This window comes from Tyto alba, unplaced genomic scaffold, assembly GCF_018691265.1.
Source record: "Tyto alba isolate M040663 unplaced genomic scaffold, T.alba_DEE_v4.0 Super-Scaffold_21, whole genome shotgun sequence".
NCBI lineage: Eukaryota > Metazoa > Chordata > Aves > Strigiformes > Tytonidae > Tyto > Tyto alba.
Genome location: NW_024881295.1, coordinates 1,948,161 through 1,966,668, shown reverse-complemented (window position 1 = coordinate 1,966,668; position 18,508 = coordinate 1,948,161). Strand labels below are relative to the sequence as shown.

General features: G+C 43.4%; 1 protein-coding gene across 1 annotated transcript; it reads left to right on the top strand.

The window, feature by feature from the left end:
• The first annotated feature begins 5,362 nt into the window (after positions 1-5,362).
• Positions 5,363-15,027, top strand: LOC104366301 (C-type lectin domain family 2 member L-like). Its single transcript, XM_042795563.1, has 5 exons — positions 5,363-8,630; positions 9,865-9,948; positions 10,639-10,823; positions 11,924-12,024; positions 13,673-15,027. Exons 1-5 carry the CDS (start codon positions 8,558-8,560, stop codon positions 13,788-13,790), a joined length of 561 nt encoding a protein of 186 aa, XP_042651497.1. The 5' UTR covers positions 5,363-8,557; the 3' UTR covers positions 13,791-15,027.
• Positions 15,028-18,508: the final 3,481 nt, after the last annotated feature.

The window sequence follows — 18,508 nt, the reverse complement described above, 5'->3', positions numbered from 1 at the left end:
ACAGCAAACTTGGGTACCTAATTCCAGTTGTTTGCTGTCCTTTCCTCCTCTCCATAAGTAAACCTAATGAAACCTTCACTTCAGCCTCCCCCAGGATTTCAGCTAAATCAGATGTTTTTAAGTCTGCAAGTTTGTATGACCAGAACATAAATATGGGCTGAAAGAGTTAGATCTCCTGTATTTAAAATTTCTCCTCAGCTAAATGCCTATTATACTAAGACATACCACCTATTAGGGAAAAGGTGAACAAAGTTCAGCAACTGCATGAGAACAAGTCTTACCACTGTTTCACCTAAGTAGTTTGTTCCACCATCTTCCACTCTAACAGTCATTGCCTGATCACAAACGTGCCATTCTCCACACCAGTACTGCAAAAGAGGGGTAAGGCACCAGACCACTATGGCTGTATCTTTCACCTCTGTTCTTCTGTGCAGGGCTTTGCACATATGTCTCAGCTACAAACAGAGAAAACATACCAAGGCTGCGAGAGTGTCAAATATTTAAATGTCCTGCCAAATATAATATTGCAATTTCCATCCGTAGCAATGACAGCTAATAAATATCACTTCTCTGATAATCTCAGCTGATGATACTCTCGCATCTGAGGAAGAGGGTGAAGCAGGTGGATCTATCACTTCTTCTTCAGTGTGCTGTTCCTAGAAGTGACTTTCCACCTGCACACACTCTGCACTTGCATTCCACATCCTGGACCCTTCACGGATAGAAGCCAGTGATACTGAACTCTGGGGTCAGTTAACTGGAAGGAAGTGGGGCAGACATGTAAACATTGTCTATGAGCACGTCTAGATAAGGAAAAAACAAAATGAAACAAAGCCAAGAGAGGTGTAAGTAGCATGGCAAGACATGGAGGAGCATAGAAACTAAAAATGCTGTGGAATTACACTGAATAGGGAAGACACAGTCTTCCCTGAAAGCAAAGTTTTCATGAAAGTTTCCATGAAAAGTGAAGCTCAGTCTGGATACATACTCCCCCTGTCCCTCAAAGACTGAACAGCATGAAAATGTTCACCTTAACTGTGACACCAGGACCCAGACAATTCTTCCCTTGGACCTGGATGTCCCCTGGTGATCCAGACACAACCTTTTAACATATAGCTCAAGGTATAGCTTGATGCCAGGCAATGACACATCCACATCATGTTTATTTACCTCTTTTACGCATCAAAACTTGGAGCAACACCTGCCTTTGGAAAAAACAGTATAAAAGGACCTAGAAGAAACATCTCCCAGACTACAATTATTGAATGGGCAGGAGGATCCTACTGATTCTTTAACACAGATTTTTTTCCTTTCCCAATTTCTTTACTTAAACAGAGGTTAAAGTGTGAAAATAAGTGAAGTGTCTTAGAATAAGGTTTCACAATAGGACATGTGCTAATTTAACAGGTCACTGCTGCCAAAAAAGAGCAGATCCTAGGCACTCATCCTATGTTCTCCCCTCTTCATGCCACCTACCTTGAGGCAGTTCTCATTCCTATCTGACTACATGTGGAATCGATTCAGCTGACCACCTCAGAAAATTAACTCAGAAAAAGCAATGTGTTTCTTTTCCTGTATTAGCAAGCTGAATGAGGTTATAGCACCGTCAGATGAGTGACAGAGAAGAATCAATGGGGGAAGAGAGAGAACTACATGCAGGTGGCTAGAAAGGGAGCAAGACTGTTTTGATCATGGTGAGTTGGTACTTTGACTCACACATATTGCAGAAGCATATCCTACAGCTCTGGTTATACTTTCTAGGTAGTTCTTCTGAAAACTTAAACAGTTCTCCACGCTCACCTTCCTCCTTAGCTGCGTGGCCCTGCTCTTGTGTCATGAGCACTGTGTATTTTCCAGCCTGACTCAAATCAGGCAACCAAAATAGCTGAAACAGTGCAACTGTTATTTTTCCATCTACCTCACTTCTATTTTCAGTTGTATCACCACATGGCCAGGTATACAGCAAGGCCAGTTCATTACGGAGGACACTATGGAAGTGCAAATGCAAGGAAGATGAACGTGAGGCTCTATAGCCAGCACCACTATAGACCTCACGGCCTAAAAGCTCTATCCACTCTTGCAGAACTGATTCCTAATGTTTTAATGAGATCACAGTCCTGACAGTGCCAGTGACTCACAAAATCATCCCACAGAAGAGAAGATCCTATGCCTATTACCAACAAAATTAAGCAAGGAAGACTATGCTAAAGGTATCAGTTCAAGCTTATTGGGAGTTTACCAAACTGGAACAACTGAAGCCACACATGAACCGAACTAGGAAATGATGGGAAGAATTTCTTAGTTCAGTTGCCTGCTTCACAGAAACTACATGTGTCACAAATACACAAAGACATTGACCACGGTCCTTCAAAGCATTACAGAGTCATCTAAGTCACAAGGGTCCTCTAGCAGTCTCTGGTCAAGCCTCTGGCTCAAAGCAGGTCCACTCAGAGCAGTTTGCTCAGGGCCATGTCCAGCTGAGTTTTCAGTATCTCCAAGGATACTCCACAGGATATCTCCAAGGATGGCTCTACAACCTTTTCAGGCATCTGTTCCTTAGTATCTTCACAGTAAAACATTGTTTTCCCTTTTATGAAGCTGGAATTTCCCATGTTCCAACTTGCATCCATTGCCTGCTGTCCTTTAACTACACCTTTGAGAAGAGTCCAAATCTGTCTTCTCCACGCTCTCCTATTACCTAGTTTTAGACAGCCATCTCAAGTCTGATCAAACCCAGGTCCCAAAACCTCTCCTTGTCTGTCATGAGCTTCAGCCCCCTACCCTTCCACCAGGCTCTCTCCAGTATGCCAGTTTCTCTCTTAGTCTGGGGCATCCCCAACTGGACACTGCAGCCCTCTGCACATTGATTCTCACCTGTAAAATGCAGATAATAATTTCTCTATTTGGCCTTATTCAGATCATTTATATTTATATTGCAAGCTCTTCCTGGCAGAGATGCCTGTTGCTCTAGGTATTTACCATACAGAATCTTGCCTGGGACCTCAATGTGAAAGAAACAGATACTCTAGTTTTACAGCTATGCCTGGTTTCCAAACCACCAGTGGCAATTTTACCCTACCTCATCAGCCACTCTAATTGAACACAACTACTTTAAACAGAAATAGGTGAAGTAGTACTCATATATGCCATTCATACAGATTATTTTTCCCCATCTCATTCTGATTTTGAACATTTAAGTAATAAGGATTACTTTCAATTCTATAATATGCCTAATCCACCACCAGACCTAATTTAGTTATGTTGCTAAAGTATTTAATATTAATACTTATTTAATATTATTTGAGGTGGAAGAAGACAGTACTGACAGAGCAAAATTTTCAGGCTACCCTGGATTATTGAGGTGATCAACAGACAGCGAAGAAATGCTAGACGCCTACCCAAGACATGTGAATTGACCTGACAATGACAAGTGACATTTTGTCCAAAAAAACCCCAAAGTTAATGCAGTATTGTGCATGGAAACATTTTTATATGGTTCTAAAAGTATCAATGTAAGAAAAGGACTTTGTTGACAGGTGGACAGTTCAGTGATGATGTACTGCCAATGTAGATCTGCTGTCTAAACAGCAAGCAGGCTTATGGGACAGATAAAGAATGTGGTGAAGGATAGCCCTGACAACATTACAATGCTCATATAAATCAATGGCATATTGGTTTCTTTTTTAGCACAAACTCATCATATGATGAGATGGTCTGATCCAAAGAGACCCCATGCAGGTCTCTTATGGCACTTCTCATACAACATCCTTCCCCGGCTTTGGTCCACCAGGGAGGACAGTACTTCTTCCTACAGTACCTTCAGCACTACAACAAGCAATGCTGGAGAGGAGAGCTGTTATACCGATACAGATTAGGCAAAGAAACCTTTCTGAGCACTCCAAACGTTATTCATGCCTTTGATGGAAGGTGCTCGGCTCCACCAGCTGCAGCCATGAGACAACTGCACAGGATGCTCAATGGCAAACTGAGTCGAGTAGCTCTGTCAAGCCCATGTCAGGATGACTCACCACTTTCAAAGTCACAGGTGATCACTGCATGGACTTCTTTCTTCTCCTTGGCTGAGAATGGACCTATCAGTAGAAGCAGTGGAGGTCTCTGCCTGATGATGTAGCTGCACGGTCTTGTTTCAGTTCTAAGAGCTTCCTGGTGCAGATGCACAGCCTGCAGACATTTTGGAGAGAAAGTTCTGATGCCTGCTACCCGTACAAGGGACATGATGACGCCAAACTCAACTGGCAAAATCCACGATCGGACTTTTTTGGAACCTTCCTTTGGTTTGTGGCTGCAAAGGTTTCAAATGGTGAGTGACTTTTCAAGGTGTTAAACATGATGTTTGTTCTATGCTATATTTATATGTATGGTATATCTATGTTATGGTATATCTACCTGTTCTATGGTATATCTATCACATATTATCTATAAAGAAATCCTGCACTTTCCTGGAAGACAACGTTTACAGGAAGTACAGCTACTAATATTTATTGAAGACCAGACCATCAGGTTGTGTAGATAAAGCCGAATAAGCTTATTTATATGATCGGAGGTTTCCACCCTAATCTCCCTGTCGTATTTATTTTTATACTTTTATGTAATGTTAATTGGTTTTATGTCATTATAATGCTGTGGTGCTTTCTCGTCCATACTCCAACCATCCCTACTTATTTCTACTCTCCTCTAGATCATTTTCAGTGGTAAGACTGTCAGTTCTTGAAGATGAGGGCTATGTGTCTCCTACTATGCAGTAACAATGCACAAGTGCTATAAACAAGTAAATAACAATCATAGTGAATACTAGCCTCACCAAAAATACAAACACAGCTGACAACGTAGCTGGATTCCTTTCTCTCGTGCCACCTATTCCAAAATATTCCAAAATAATATTTTGCAAGACTTCTGCAGTGGAATGACTGAGATGGTTTTGGTGTAAAAGACGTAGTTGTCTGACATACACAGCATTCTCAACAAGGCAGTTTATAAAATGCTTAGTACTTCTCAAATACTAACTTAACTTCAACAGTAAATACAATCTCCTAATACCTCTGTTAAATACTTTCTAAAGGAGAGTAACTTTTTAATTTCAAAACTACTAAGCACACAAGATGTCCCATAAGCCACTCAGCATTATTTCTGCTACATTGATCCTTCATGTTTTTCTTTCATTTTATTGTGTAAAACATGAATATTTCCCGTATTGTTTTCACTTATCTGACTAGTTTCATGTTATACAGCAAACACGTTTGCAACTTAAAGATAAGCGAATGCATTTGTCTTTCTGGTCTAATGACTTCACTTTGGGAATTGCAAGAACCTATCAATATCATCCTGAAAATATATTGCCGCAAAAAGTAATAGGCACTACAATAGTAAAAAATTTATAACTGTTGAGAAATAAATGTATTTTTATTCAGCTGAACACAGGACTAATGAAAAATATACTTCAGGAATAGCAAGCAAAAAGCAAATCTTTCAGTACCTTCCTCCTTATTTACTGTCAGGATTCCTATGGTGCAGAGGCATACTGAGATCAGGAGGCTTTGGGGCAGTACAGTCAAAACATCACAAATAAGCTGTGCTTTTTGCTGCGTGAGAGGTACTTATCAATGCATCAGCAGAGGCTTACTAGCTTTAAAAAATGTAAAAACAAACACATTAATTCAGCTCCTTTTCTAACAGGTGGATTGGCCCACTTCAGTGGGACCTTAAGAAACTAACACTTGTCTGATATATGTAGACTTTACAGGAGTTTCTAAAGCACCCCAGAACACCAGAAGGCAGTGTCTTGTTTGGGGTACAAATTCCTCGAGGTCTGACTAAAGATTCTGAACTCACGGGTAGTTTTTCCACTGACTGGGGAGGGAGACAGAGATGAACCGACGAAGTGAACCAAGCACAGGGTAAATTAGTCCATCCCAGTCTGTGCAGTCGCAGAGGGATTGCTACTAGCATGGGAGCTGTTTGGGGGCAGTCAGACTCCAGCATCTCTGCAGCACACTGCTGTGACCACAGCGCAGGTGTTTCCGACGTGTAGATGCTGCCTTTAAATTTCTGACACGCAGCGGTTTCTCCTTGCAGAACTTGAATGCCGTTCTTCAGAACAGCTAGAGGTAGGATGCTAGTGGGTGATAGAAGGTGATCAGAGATTATTTGTGGTAGCAGCAAGCAGGAAGTGGCATCACAGAGTCCAACTGTAACTTTTTGAGTGAGTCCCATGAGATTTCTAGTATTGCAGGAGCCAATTCTTTTTTCCAGAGAACACCATTTCTTTTGTAAAATGACATGCTTTTTATTTAGAATGTTTGCATTTTTTCCCTACATCATGGCAATATTCTAAAGTCATTTTCCAGTGATTGAGTTTGGAGGGTATTTTTGTCTTTTGTCTCTTTCCTTTACGAAATTCCTCTCTTCTTTTTCAATCTTCATTTTATAAAATGTGGAAACATTCTATGAAACCAAATAAGCAGTTAAAAAAATAAATATATGGCCCTTGCAGTGCCTTATGGAAGACAGTTTTTCCTGCAAAAATAAACATTTCAGTTTTCTGACCAGCTGTCCTCAGCTCCCCAGCAGCCTCCAGTGATGTTCGTGGGAGTTACCTGTGCAGAGGAATTTACAGATTTGCCTTAGCAGAGGCCCGTACACCTCAAGATGGTAAGGAACAAGAAAGGAGAGCCAGCTGCTAAGCATGGGTCAGACAAGTGGCCCACTTGCACTCAGTCTGTACATTTCATTCCACTCAGATATGAGGATGCGCTCTCCTCCTCCAAGATCAGCCTGAACACTTGGTGCAAATGCTCCGCTAGTCTACTGGCAGTTTGGCAGCAGCCCTTCCTTATTGAAGTTTTAAGCTGGGGTGGTGGGAGCCTGCCAAATCACACGTCCTCACTTACAGCTGCAGACTGCTTACTCTTCAGTCTGAAGGTGTCTTAGCCAAACTGATCAGGGAAAATAAAGGTCGAGTGTCTCAGCTAGAAGCATCTCGAGTTAATAACTATATTAGTTTTCGAGCATCAGATGAGTCACAACTGAGTATGTTACAGGTTCTCAGATTTTTTGTCATCCTGGGAAAGGGCCTGTATCTTCTGTATTAGTGGGTGAGTAAGTGTGAAAAGAGTACACATGAATGCTCTGCGGTTATAAGCCACGGTAAGTTATTTTTGACCTCAGTGACAGGCAAGCCTGAATGGCAAGAAAGCGAGCCACTTCTTCAGAGTGAATAAATGCTGACTAACATGTTCTTAGAATAACAGCTGTGCATACATTGGTATTCCACCGGCTCCTTGTATGCAAAATCTGCTCAATACGGAGCAGGTATTGAACCTCCCCGATGCCCTAATTCCACACCCCATTCTCATTCTCCTCTGACTTTCTGGACAGTAGTCTTGCAAAACCTCTTGAAGTGTCTACAGCTTGTGCTCTGTGAACCCATCGCCTCTTCCCTCTCCCATTCTCCTTCTCCTAGAAATCTTCAGTTCCCTAATTTCCCTGAAGCCATCGTGCTTCACACATATCTTTTTGGATTCTTCACCCTTTTGCCTTCCTGTTTCTTCTCAAGTATCATCCTGGGCATGCTGGCCTGTCCACCTCTCCCAGTCCATTGCTTACACGAGGATCTGCTGCAGACAAAGGCTGAAATCAACTGCAAGTCAATTTATGGAAGTATGAAGTTTATATGGCTCTTTATTACCCACAAATATAAACTCCTGGAGGTAATTTTCAGCAACCGACTACTGATCAAAATCCTTGACGATTAAAGTAATGGGAGACTGCAATGAAAGCATAAAGTGTAATCCTCCGTTCTCCTGGTTTTCTAGTCAAGGTTTTCTCCTCACACACAGATGGGTGCCTGTTTTGGATAAACCGTCACTGAATTCCTCGTCAGTGTCACGCAGAGCCCACAAGCTGACCTGGAGAGAGCCGTGTTCTGGCGATCTGAACGCGCCTCACCGCCAAGGACTGCTGTGAGTAGAGCCGCTGTTGCGCCCAACACACCCGATGAAGTGTCCGTGCTGTGTGCCAGCCCTCCCGACGAGCGCGGCCCTGTCTTACCAGCAGCGCTACAGCTTCTGCTAGGCCTTCATCCCCGTGGCTGGCCAACCATCAGGCTTTATGCTTTCCTGGATAAGGGAAATCCCTGGCCAGGTTTTCCAAAGAGATCGAGTTTTAAGGGGTCAACACGTAGATACAAAGGCAGCAAGAGCCTTCTGCCTCGGTATTCGGTCCCTCCCAAGCCCCGAGTCCTGCTGGTGGCAGGGAATCGCAGCGAGATCCGCTGGGAGCCAACTTCTCCTCAAACCCTTTCCCGTTTCCTTTTTCCGTCACAAAGCCGTGCGCCGGGCACCGAGCCCACGCACCATGAGGCTGCCCTCGGGCCCACCCCACGCACCCACCCACCCGCGCCCCGAGCCGCCCCCCCCGCGGCCGGGCCCGGGGAGAGCGGCCCCCGCCGGCCCCCGCCGGCCCCCACCCCCGAGGACGGGAGCTCCGGTAGTTCCGGCCCCGTGATCGCCCCACCCGGCGGGGCAGCCGCTCCGCACCCATGGGGCGCCGAGGGGGCGGCGGCGGCGAGGAGCGCGGCGGCTCCGCGGAGGGGGAGACGGGGTCCCGCAAAGGTGAAGGGGCAAAGGGAGAGGGGCCGGGACAGGGACACGCACACACGGACACACGCCGCGAGTGATCCCGTGGCCGCAGCCGGGCGGGGGAGTCGGGACACCCCGACAGAGAAAGGGAGCGAGAGCGGACGCGCCGTCGGGGGAGGGGGGGGGTGTCGCCGTGCAGCCCCCGGCCCCGGGGGGGGGGGAGGCCGCAGCTCCGCCCGGCCCGGGAGCGGTGGGGCTGGGCGCGGCGGTTCCCCCCGGGAGCCGCCGGGCCGCTGGAAAACCCCCCCCGCGCCCCCGGTGCCCGGCGGGGAGGGGGGATCCGGTGGCGGTCCCGCCGTCGAGGGACGCCGGCCAAGCGGGACAGCCGTGGGCTGCCGAGGAGGAGGACGGCGCCTGGCTCCGGGCGGCAAGACCCACCCGAGAAACGCCCGGCGGTGACGAGCATCGTGTGGACTGCGGCGTGCGTGGGGGCTGGCTGGGAATCGGCCCTGTGCCAGCATCCCGTGGGGCTCGCCTCGTGCGTGGAGGGTAGATAACCCCACCCGTGTGCCGTGGCTCTTCACAGAGGTGGGAGGCTGCCCAGACTGGCAGCAGAGTAAGCACCGGTGAGAGGGGACCCCCCCTTTTGCAGCTTTTCGGGGGCACCCCCGTCCCCTGCTGCTGCCTGCCAAGTTGGACACAGTCAGTCAGCGGGTCCCACCTCCAAACCCAGCCTGCTGCTGGCTGCTGGAAGGGACGCGAGAAGAAAAGGAGGCTCTGAAAACCTGTCGCCGTGGGATAAGGCTGGATGTGCCTCAGGAGAAGTTTTGGGCTCTGGAGCTGACGACTGACTTCTCTTATCCATGCCGTGTTTCGGCATCAGGTCTGCGTCAGACTTACTGTTCACCCTCGTCTGTCCCGCACTCATTTCTTTCTGTTCCAGTCACTTTGGAGTGGCGGGAACTACCTCGCTGTTAGGTTAAGTTCTGGATGATGTAATTAAAATTGAGAGTAAATCAGAGTTCTTGTTAGCCAAGTAGCTTCGCGATGACGAGCTAAATGTCACAGACTTCCTAGTGTTCAGCTCTGCTCCCAGCCTGCTTTCCACAGAGAGTGACTTTTTTGGAACAGCTGCGTGGGTCATGGGCTCTACTCCTCTGTCAACTGGTTATGGCTTTGGTTTGTTTATGTTGGGGTTTTTTTGTTGTTTTTTTTTTTGTTTGTTTGTTTGTTTTTCTTTTAAATTCATGACCTTTCTTTTTTTCAGGTCTGTTCTCAAATATCTGGTTATGGCAAGGTGTATCTGGAGTCCTTACAGCCACTGTCATTTTGATTTTGTGTATTCAGTTTGGTAAGTGTGTAAATCATTTAAAAAGAAAATACAACTAGCCTTAGAAATCACCAGAGTTTTAGGCTGGCAGAATTCCCTCAAAACTTCAAAAGATTTATTCAGAACTTCCCTTATCTCAAAGTTGAATAGATGTCTCATGGCACATTGCTTAAAATTGTGGTCAACTGCTGGAGGAATTACTCCACTAGTTGCAGTGGGGTTAGGGAGTGCTCAGTTTAGTTTTAGTGTACTAAGTTTATAACCTCACTGTTGGTCTTAATCCAAGTTCAAGAAAGCAAGTAACAAATGGAAGATTGCTCTTTGCAACCAATCTGTAGTCCTTCAAAAAATGACACTATAATAAACAAAGCTGTTAATTTAGCTGCAGGGAAGCAGCAGTTGCAAAAACTATAGTTGTCAGAAATATTTAATTTGTAGAAGAGTCCTTGGAAGATATGTTATTATCACCTTCTCAGCTGCTTCTACCAACCTGCCCTTGATTGTCACTTTAAAGTTACATCAGCAACCGTAAGTGTGCAGGATCCAGAGTATATCATTAGATTACAATAATTACTTCTGCTGGGCAGAAGTAATAACACTATGGTTAGACTTTGAAGATTTTAAATGATGCAGTCAGAAAGCAAGCTGAAAAGCTCCAGAAACCGTTTCCAGGTGAAAGAAGTAGGTAGATGGCTTTTTATCTTTTTGCAGTAAACCGTTCTTCAGCCAAAGATTTTCCTGTCTGTCCTTCCCTGGAGCACTGTCCATCAGGTTGGCTGTATTTCCAGAGGAAATGCTACTACCTCTCGGAGAGTGAAGCCAACTGGAACTCCAGTCAGAGCTTTTGCTCTTTGTACAATGCTTCCCTCCTGGTGATCGAAAATCATCAGGAACTGGTAAGGGAACAAAAGGGGGGGGGGGGGGGGGGTCCTGCTTTCACCCCATCTCACTTCTGGGGAGCTGCACAATGAACCAGTGTGTTCTTCCAGGCTCTTAAGCTGAATGATTTGAAAGCTGATGCAAAGACTGTGACAAGTCACAGCTTGCAGAAAGCTGCGTGCCTCCTCTCTGTGCAAACAGCAAACATCAGTTTTAGAACTTGATGTTTTAGAAAATGCCTGAGGCTTACCTGAGTTAAATTTGGTGCTGCTCACAGCTGTAAATACATTGAGGACAACTATCAGGGTAAACACTGTTGCATCTCATCTATCTTTAATTAGACAACCGTTGTCTCATAGCAAGATAGTTAATGACAACCGAGTTGGGAGATATGTCAGTCTTGACCTTTGGAGTTAATCATTTTCTGTATTATACTACAGTATTAGGAAGGATACCACCTAGCACAAAGACCTAGGAGAATATATTCTTCCATATCTGTTACAGACCTCGATAGCAGACCTTGATATTCTAAAACAGCTTCTCTCTAGATCAGTCAACTCTATCACAGACACCAGTATAATGGGCATACTGGGTGCAGATGTCAGCTGTGTTGCACACACTAGGGCAAGGGTCTTCCTTAACTAATCTCAAAAATATCTTCCACAAATCCTTGCTAGCTTATAATAAAAACTCGGTATGATCCAGACATGTCAGCAATGGAGAAATGTGTTAGCTGCAAAGGTGTTCATCATTCTTTGAAGACTTTCTTGTGGAGACACAGTGAAATGATGCATTTGCAGTTCCATAGCAGTTCTTAATATTCAGTAGTATACTTGCCTTCTCACAATTGACATTTTTGTCACTACAGTATCTGTAGTAGGGATTCTGTCTCAAAATTAATCCATTTGATTTCTGGTTGAGTTGTAAGTTCTCTTTCAGTTACATGATCGCACAAGATCCAGATGCTGTAGTACACTGTAGATTTAATTTTTAATATTGTTTCTTCTGGGAGAAAGGCAAGGTCATTGTTTCGCTTTCTAGACCTGAATCAAAGGCTTTGTATTTAACTGGACTGAACATGCAAAACTTCTTTTCTCATACGGGTTTATTCTTGCAGAGTTTTATGGTGAAGATAACAAAGCAAGACCCGTGGATTGGACTCTGTAAAAGAAATGAAGAGTTCTTTTGGGTAAATGGGAAAGCACTAGACAATGAACTGTAAGTCAGTGTTGAGGGGTTTTGTTGGTGATGCTAGATTATAGAGCAGTAAGAAAGGATAACTAATATAAATACAGTGACTTGAAAGAAATCTGTGTAATGATGTTGAAGGGATGACTACGGAGAGAGCATGGAATACCATAAAGGTTTCACATAGCATTGTTAGAACAGTGACAGATGAAAGTTAGGAGATCAATTTATAATGCCTGGTTCAGAAGCAATATGAGACAGGAGCTCATTGTAACACACAGTATAGAAAAGTGAAAGTTAAACCAAGAGACCACCAAGATACCAAAGCAACATGGGGAGGAAAAGAAGATGACAGTAACACAGATTCCTCATTATAGGATGTATTTTGCAAAAGTGCAAACCTGCACGCAACCTGCATGAGGTTTATAGCAAAGACATTTGGGAGGCTTCTAAGGGACGTTTCCGTACTTCTTGTAGAATGTGCGTACAAAAAAAGGCTTCTGGAGGAGAAGGTGAAGCTGTGAATTTATGTGGCATGAGCTGCTCTGTGGTCATGGCCCTGTGTTCTGTCCCACCGGTGTCAGGTGTGGGGTGGTTTGTTCCTCCCACTGACGACTGTCCCATCTTCTCAGAGACTGCTGCTGCTTGTCCTGGGGTAGATGCCAGCAGGAGTTGGTAGAATTACCAGTGCACTAAGATTTCACAGATCTGAAATTAACTTAAAAAGCGGAAAATTCAAATACTCTCTGGCATTACTAGTGGTGCGTGACTAAATTCAGTTTGTCTCCAAGATGTGAGGGCTGGATCTGATAAAGACCTTACGCATTTAATATGAGAGGTGAGCAACACGTGGGCACCTCAAGTTGAAAATTGCAGTCCTTCCCATTCTTGCTTATCCGCTGCCTGTGATACAAACATCCACTGACGTTTTTATTTTCAGTGATGAAGTTGTTCACATTCTTAGACTTCTGCCTTTGTGCTTGTCTCAGACTGCCCCCCCTCTCTTTAGAAGGACAAACACCTTGATGTCTAAGCTCAGTTGCTGTTAGAGTCATGTTAATGCGGATGGAAATTTGTCCCTTGGATTTTCCAGAGACCATACTAGTTTGGTTGGCCTATTCACAGAACACTGTAATACTTTCTTTGAAAACAGAGTTGGTGAAGGAGACCCTTACCTCTTGCACAGGGACACCTACGGTGTGGAAACGGGGGTTCATTTCCTTTTTTCCACCACTCCCTTCACCATAGTGCTGCATTCGGTTTTGAGGAAGAGAGAAATGAGAGAGGCATTTGTTTCACAGCTTCTGCTGGAACATTTTAGCTGTATAGAAGGATGTGGAAGTCAAAGGTGGAACCAGTCTTGATAGCACAGCATTCTTGAGGAGGGTAAATGTGAATTCCAGTCTCTGCTCTAAGGGCATATTTCACATTAAGTGACCACCAGACAAGATGCAGGAGTACTGCAAGTCCTAGATTTTGTATTATGGGGGCCAGGTCCCCGTAAAAAAAGACAATCTTTGTGGTGTTCTCTTCAAGCAGTCATCCTCCTGTGATGCCTTGCCTGTGGTAAATCAGGCTTTGTACAAAGAGACCCTGTGATTCTTGTAGTTCTTTTTGATCTATTGCATTATTTGATTATGGGTGTCAAAGTAACCGTGTCTTTCGTTCTCCTTTACAGGATTGAAGTAAAAGGCTCTGGAAACTGTGCCTATCTTGAGTCAAAAGGAGTCTCAGCCTCTGGATGTTACTTAACCAGGAAGTGGGTCTGTAGCTTGAATATTAGCTCAGCACAATAAAGGGGGGCGAAGCCACCACCCCTGAGAGTGCCCTGATATGATATGATGTCCGCACGGGCTGTCTCTGTACTCTGGGACCTGGGAACATGTCTCAGCTCCTGCATGGAGATGAGTGACTTGTCTGGTAACCAAAATTCTCCAGCCATGGAGAAAACCCCTGTTTTTTGAAGATACCATTTAAAAGGCTTGCTTCAGCATCTTGATAAGTCATTTCCTTGACCCATTTTTCTAGCTACTGCTCAGCCTCTAGTTTCTTTTTGTTGTGCCACCAGTATTTCTTCCATTAGTTTCTTCCATCAATATTAGTATTTCTTGTAGGATCCTAAGCAGCTGCTTTTTCTTTTCCTTTTTGGTGTGCAGTTGGAGGTATTTGTTCTGCTTTTCCTTTAGGCAAGCTCTGCGTGCATGGGTGGATTGTGAAGTGGGCTCTGCCAGTGCCTCTCAGATAGAGGGTGATGGAGAAATGAGCACTCTTGTTTCAGACAGGATCGTTGTGGATTTTGCTGTCCCAATTTGATGAGGTGCATCTTGTGTGACTACGTTGTATTCGATGTTTTGTTAATGTTATTTTACACTAATCTTGTTAAATTTGCTTGACAGTATTATCATTTGGATTTATGTAGCTGCACTGCACCTGAAGTTCTCCTTCCCTCAGCACTTACCTTAGCAAAAAAAAAGCCAGAATAGATAAAATTATTTATTTACCTGAGCATCTGCACTGATGGGAAACAAGTATGAACTGAAAAAGTAACAGTGAAGCTGCAGGCATTAATGTTATAAAGTTAGAAATAGTTCTCAGTGCAAACAGGCAAAATCATGAGTAGAGAATAAGAATTAAGAGCAAAGGATGTTTCTCCATGGTTTCCTTGTGTCCTGTGCTTGTTGGAGCATGAGGCTTCCAAGCAATTGGTACATTTCTGGATGGTGTTTTCTTCTGTGTCCATATCATTTTCAGCAGCAACACCCAGTGCTATTGAATTCCTATGAGCCTGAACAGAGTGAGGGCTCAGTCCTGCTGAGCTTTCTCCACTCATATCTAGCAGGTAACCTGAAGATTTCAAATGCCATTTGACTCAGAGGAAGCAAATCAGCTTTCTGGAAGGACTATCCCTATCAGGTTTCTGGAGAAGGAGGAATGGAGAATTCACCCGTGTAGCAGGGCAGAATACTTCCTTGCTTGGACTAAAATCTGGAAAATTAGTTTTCTCGTGATCTGGTGAATTAGTTTTCTCGTGATCTGGTGAATTAGTTTTCTCGTGATCTGGTGAATTAGTTTTCTCGTGATCTGGTGCAATAGAGAGGCCTGTGGACTCTGAAGGACTTCTTGAAGGAGCAAGTGGAGCCATTTGGGGAGTAGTCACTAGAGTGCACTGTAGCTTCAGGGAAGGGAAGGGTCTTCTCATTTTTTAAGAAAGCAAAATTGCACTGTGTTTGGCAGGTTTTTTGGAGTGTTTTTGATTCGTTGGGGTTTTTTGGCCTATTTGCCTTCACTGTATTTTTTGCCTTCACTGTATTTTTATGCAAATGTAATTGCTGTCTAGTTTTGTTCAGCTTCTTGTTTATGCCTTCGTTATTTCCTGTGACAGTAGGACTTTACTGTAGCAGAACCATGCAGTATGGATATTGTTAATAAGTTGAGACTTTAAGATGTTTATTTATATATGATCACTAGTTTTGCTGAACTGCACTTTTTAAAATTGCTTGTATTCTTTATAGGCACAGTAACAGGATTCTAAAGTATGAATGGCTTAATAATCTATGTGTTAATTATATGTAACTAGTTGGGGGGGATATTCTGCAATGTTTTTAAATTAACTAGCTCTGAAGGATATCATATGTGCAATAGTCCTGAAAAGATAATAAATATCTTTACAGAGCCTCTGAATTACATGGTTTGTGTCTTAGTATTGTGCCATTAAAAGTATTTCTCATCTCAGGCACCATTTAGGAAAAAAAACATCACCAGGCTGAAACAAAATTTTTAGGTTTTGAGTATGAAAAGATCTTTACTCATAATGTTGGGGTTGACATGAGACAAGACGTTTGACCCAAAAAAGGAATGCATTTCACTTTCTAACTTCTGACACATTTTCACGCTTCAAAATGTGTCAGACTTTTAACAAAAGCATTTAACTGAAACGCTGAAGTACTTCTGCGGAAATGCTGAAATGCACTTAGTGAAACACACACAGTACAGTAACTTTGGAGGAAAACATGGAATTTTCCACTGTTCATTCTTGTAGAGTTTTCTGAGTTTATTATTAGGGGCTTTAGTTTGGTAGAAATTGTAAGGGTTAAGGAGTGTTCACATAACACTTTCTGTCTTAGCCTTTCTTAATGAGCTGATTTACTTGAATATTTCTTTCAACTACAGAATAATGTTGCTCTTCCTTCCGGGTTTTTTCCATCAGTGTCATCTATGGACAGAGTCCAAAAATGGGAAATTTTGGTTCTTAAAGGAGGTTTTGGAGAAACTGTGCGTGCAGCAGGTTTTAATGAAAACTCCTTTGTAATCTGACTCTGAAGGGGTTCAGTTACCATCTTCTTTATTATCCAGAGTTTATCATGCTAAGAAATGAAGGGTCAGGCTGCAAATGCTTTACTCAGAGTAGGGCTTAATGAAGTACTCACTCCAATGGCCATTTTTTTTCTTTTTTTTTAAAACAGTGGAATTACTTAAGGTTTAGTGACTGGTTGAAATGTAGGTAAGGGCTTCAGTAAGGCTCTGCAAAAGCTTGTTTAATTACATTAGTAATAGCAAGAATGATAAAATACTAGATGTTTCATGAATATTGTTAAAACCTAAGCACCACAACCAATTTGAGAGAAACCAGCTCAGAAGTTGTAAGTTTTTCTTGTTAAATTCATCATGGCTCGAGAAACATCTGCCATAAAAACAGCAATTCAGCAGTTGTCTCCAATGCATGGAGAAGGGTATGCTTTAAGTACCCTGAAGGTACATTTCTCAATGGGGAAAAAAAAAAATACATCTATAAATATCTGTTTTATATATATATATATTTAAAAATTTCTATAATTTATATCTAGACAGATAGATAGATAGATCTTACTCAGACTCTCCTTGCCTTTGCTTCTCTGTCTAGAATAAAGCAATCCTCTTCCCCACATGTTTGCTGCACTGAGTTTGGGGGATTTTTTTGTTGGGTTTTTTTGACATAACAGAAGTTTTTCAAATGACTCTTTAGCTGCTGATGCTGTATTCTGTTGGGTAAGTCTGAGCTGTTTGTTTGTTTGAAAGGAACTCAGCCACCCTGAAGGTATGGTTCACTTTTTAATCTGTAGTCCCAAAGTCCTGAAGAGCCATCGTGCCGTGCCTGCGGGATGCAGCAGACTGCATCGCTCACTTGGTGTATCTTTTCCCTGAAGATCTCTACACCTTTTCAGCTCTCATTTTTATGCACCTACTACCTTCCTACCATCTCTCCCTGTCCATAATTAAGTGAGGTGTTACCGGTCAGTGTCTGCAGATGGAGGAGTGCCACTCTGTTGCTGTTACCATATTGCTTATGAGCGTTTTGTTCCACGGCTGAAGTCATCTGCGAGCTAAAGCTGTGGTACTTTACACTGAGAGCTCATGTGCAAGTGTATCTGTTGGTTACTCATCACAGGTTGCTAGACATTAACCACAACCCTCCATAGGGTCACTAGGCATCTAGCGGAGGTATGAGACAACATAACTGGGGAACGGCAGCTGCCTGGAGTTATTATATGGCAAAGATGGGCTAAAGGTTCTAAATTTCAAAAGTCACATCAGACTTGTTTCTCTCTCTCACTGCTAACAAGGACTTTAATTCCAGTCTGTGCTATTTTTTCTTAGAGCAGCATCTTGGATTTTAATGTTAAGGGGTTTTTTTGTTTTTTGTTTTTTTTTTTTTTTTCTCCTCCATACACGGCTAACCCCACATGGTTAGTGTAAAAGTACATAAAATTATGGTAAAACTCTGGGAACTTCGAATGTTCCCCTGGCTGGTCCCAAAAGGGCCCTCAGGTCCTTTCTGCTATAAATTACTGCATAATTCTATGAAATGAGGTAATAATTCAGCTTCTTATTGCAGAACGCACAACATACTGGGGTTATCTTCAGGGGCATTTGAAGAGATCCTGCCTGAAATTGAATTATAGTGGGTAAAATGAAAATTTACTTAAGCAACCCTGTCTGTAAGCACAGAGAAGTAGATTTTACACCTTTGCAAAACAGCAGTATGTAAGTATGGGAGTGCCTCACCTTTTTTGCTCCACATTCAGAAAATACAAGACTAGAGATCCACAGTTTTGAAAGGGGACTAACTTTTGAGCTTTGTGAGTATTAGCTTTCACATCAGAAGTGCTGGATACCTTATTCAAATAAAAAATTGGTTCAGTTATCAGTTGAATTGTCCAACCTGCCATGTAGGTAGGACTCAGCTGTCCGATCCAGGAGGTGGGACAGGGCTGGAGGCAGGTATGTCTTGGACAGAACTCAAGCAGAGCCTGAAGACTGAGAGAGTCTCAGGAGGAGAGGCTGGTGAGAATCCTTAAGGCATGTTAGAGCACTCAGGGCTCTGGAAATACCCAAGAGGAGGTATGTGATTTGCAAACATTATTACATCTCCACTTGTCCCTTATGTTATTTTTTTCATTTCCCTGTTTACACATTACTTGATTTCCTTTACTGTTGCAACATAAATCACCGGAAATAGCAATGATGCAAACACTTG

Bases quoted from the DNA above. Each gene is read 5' to 3' on its own strand.
- LOC104366301 (XM_042795563.1), top strand. From the start codon at position 8,558: ATGGGGCGCCGAGGGGGCGGCGGCGGCGAGGAGCGCGGCGGCTCCGCG. The intron at 8,631-9,864 runs GTGAAGGGGCAA...TCTTTTTTTCAG, and splicing joins GGAGACGGGGTCCCGCAAAG to GTCTGTTCTCAAATATCTGG. The intron at 9,949-10,638 runs GTAAGTGTGTAA...ATCTTTTTGCAG, and splicing joins GATTTTGTGTATTCAGTTTG to TAAACCGTTCTTCAGCCAAA.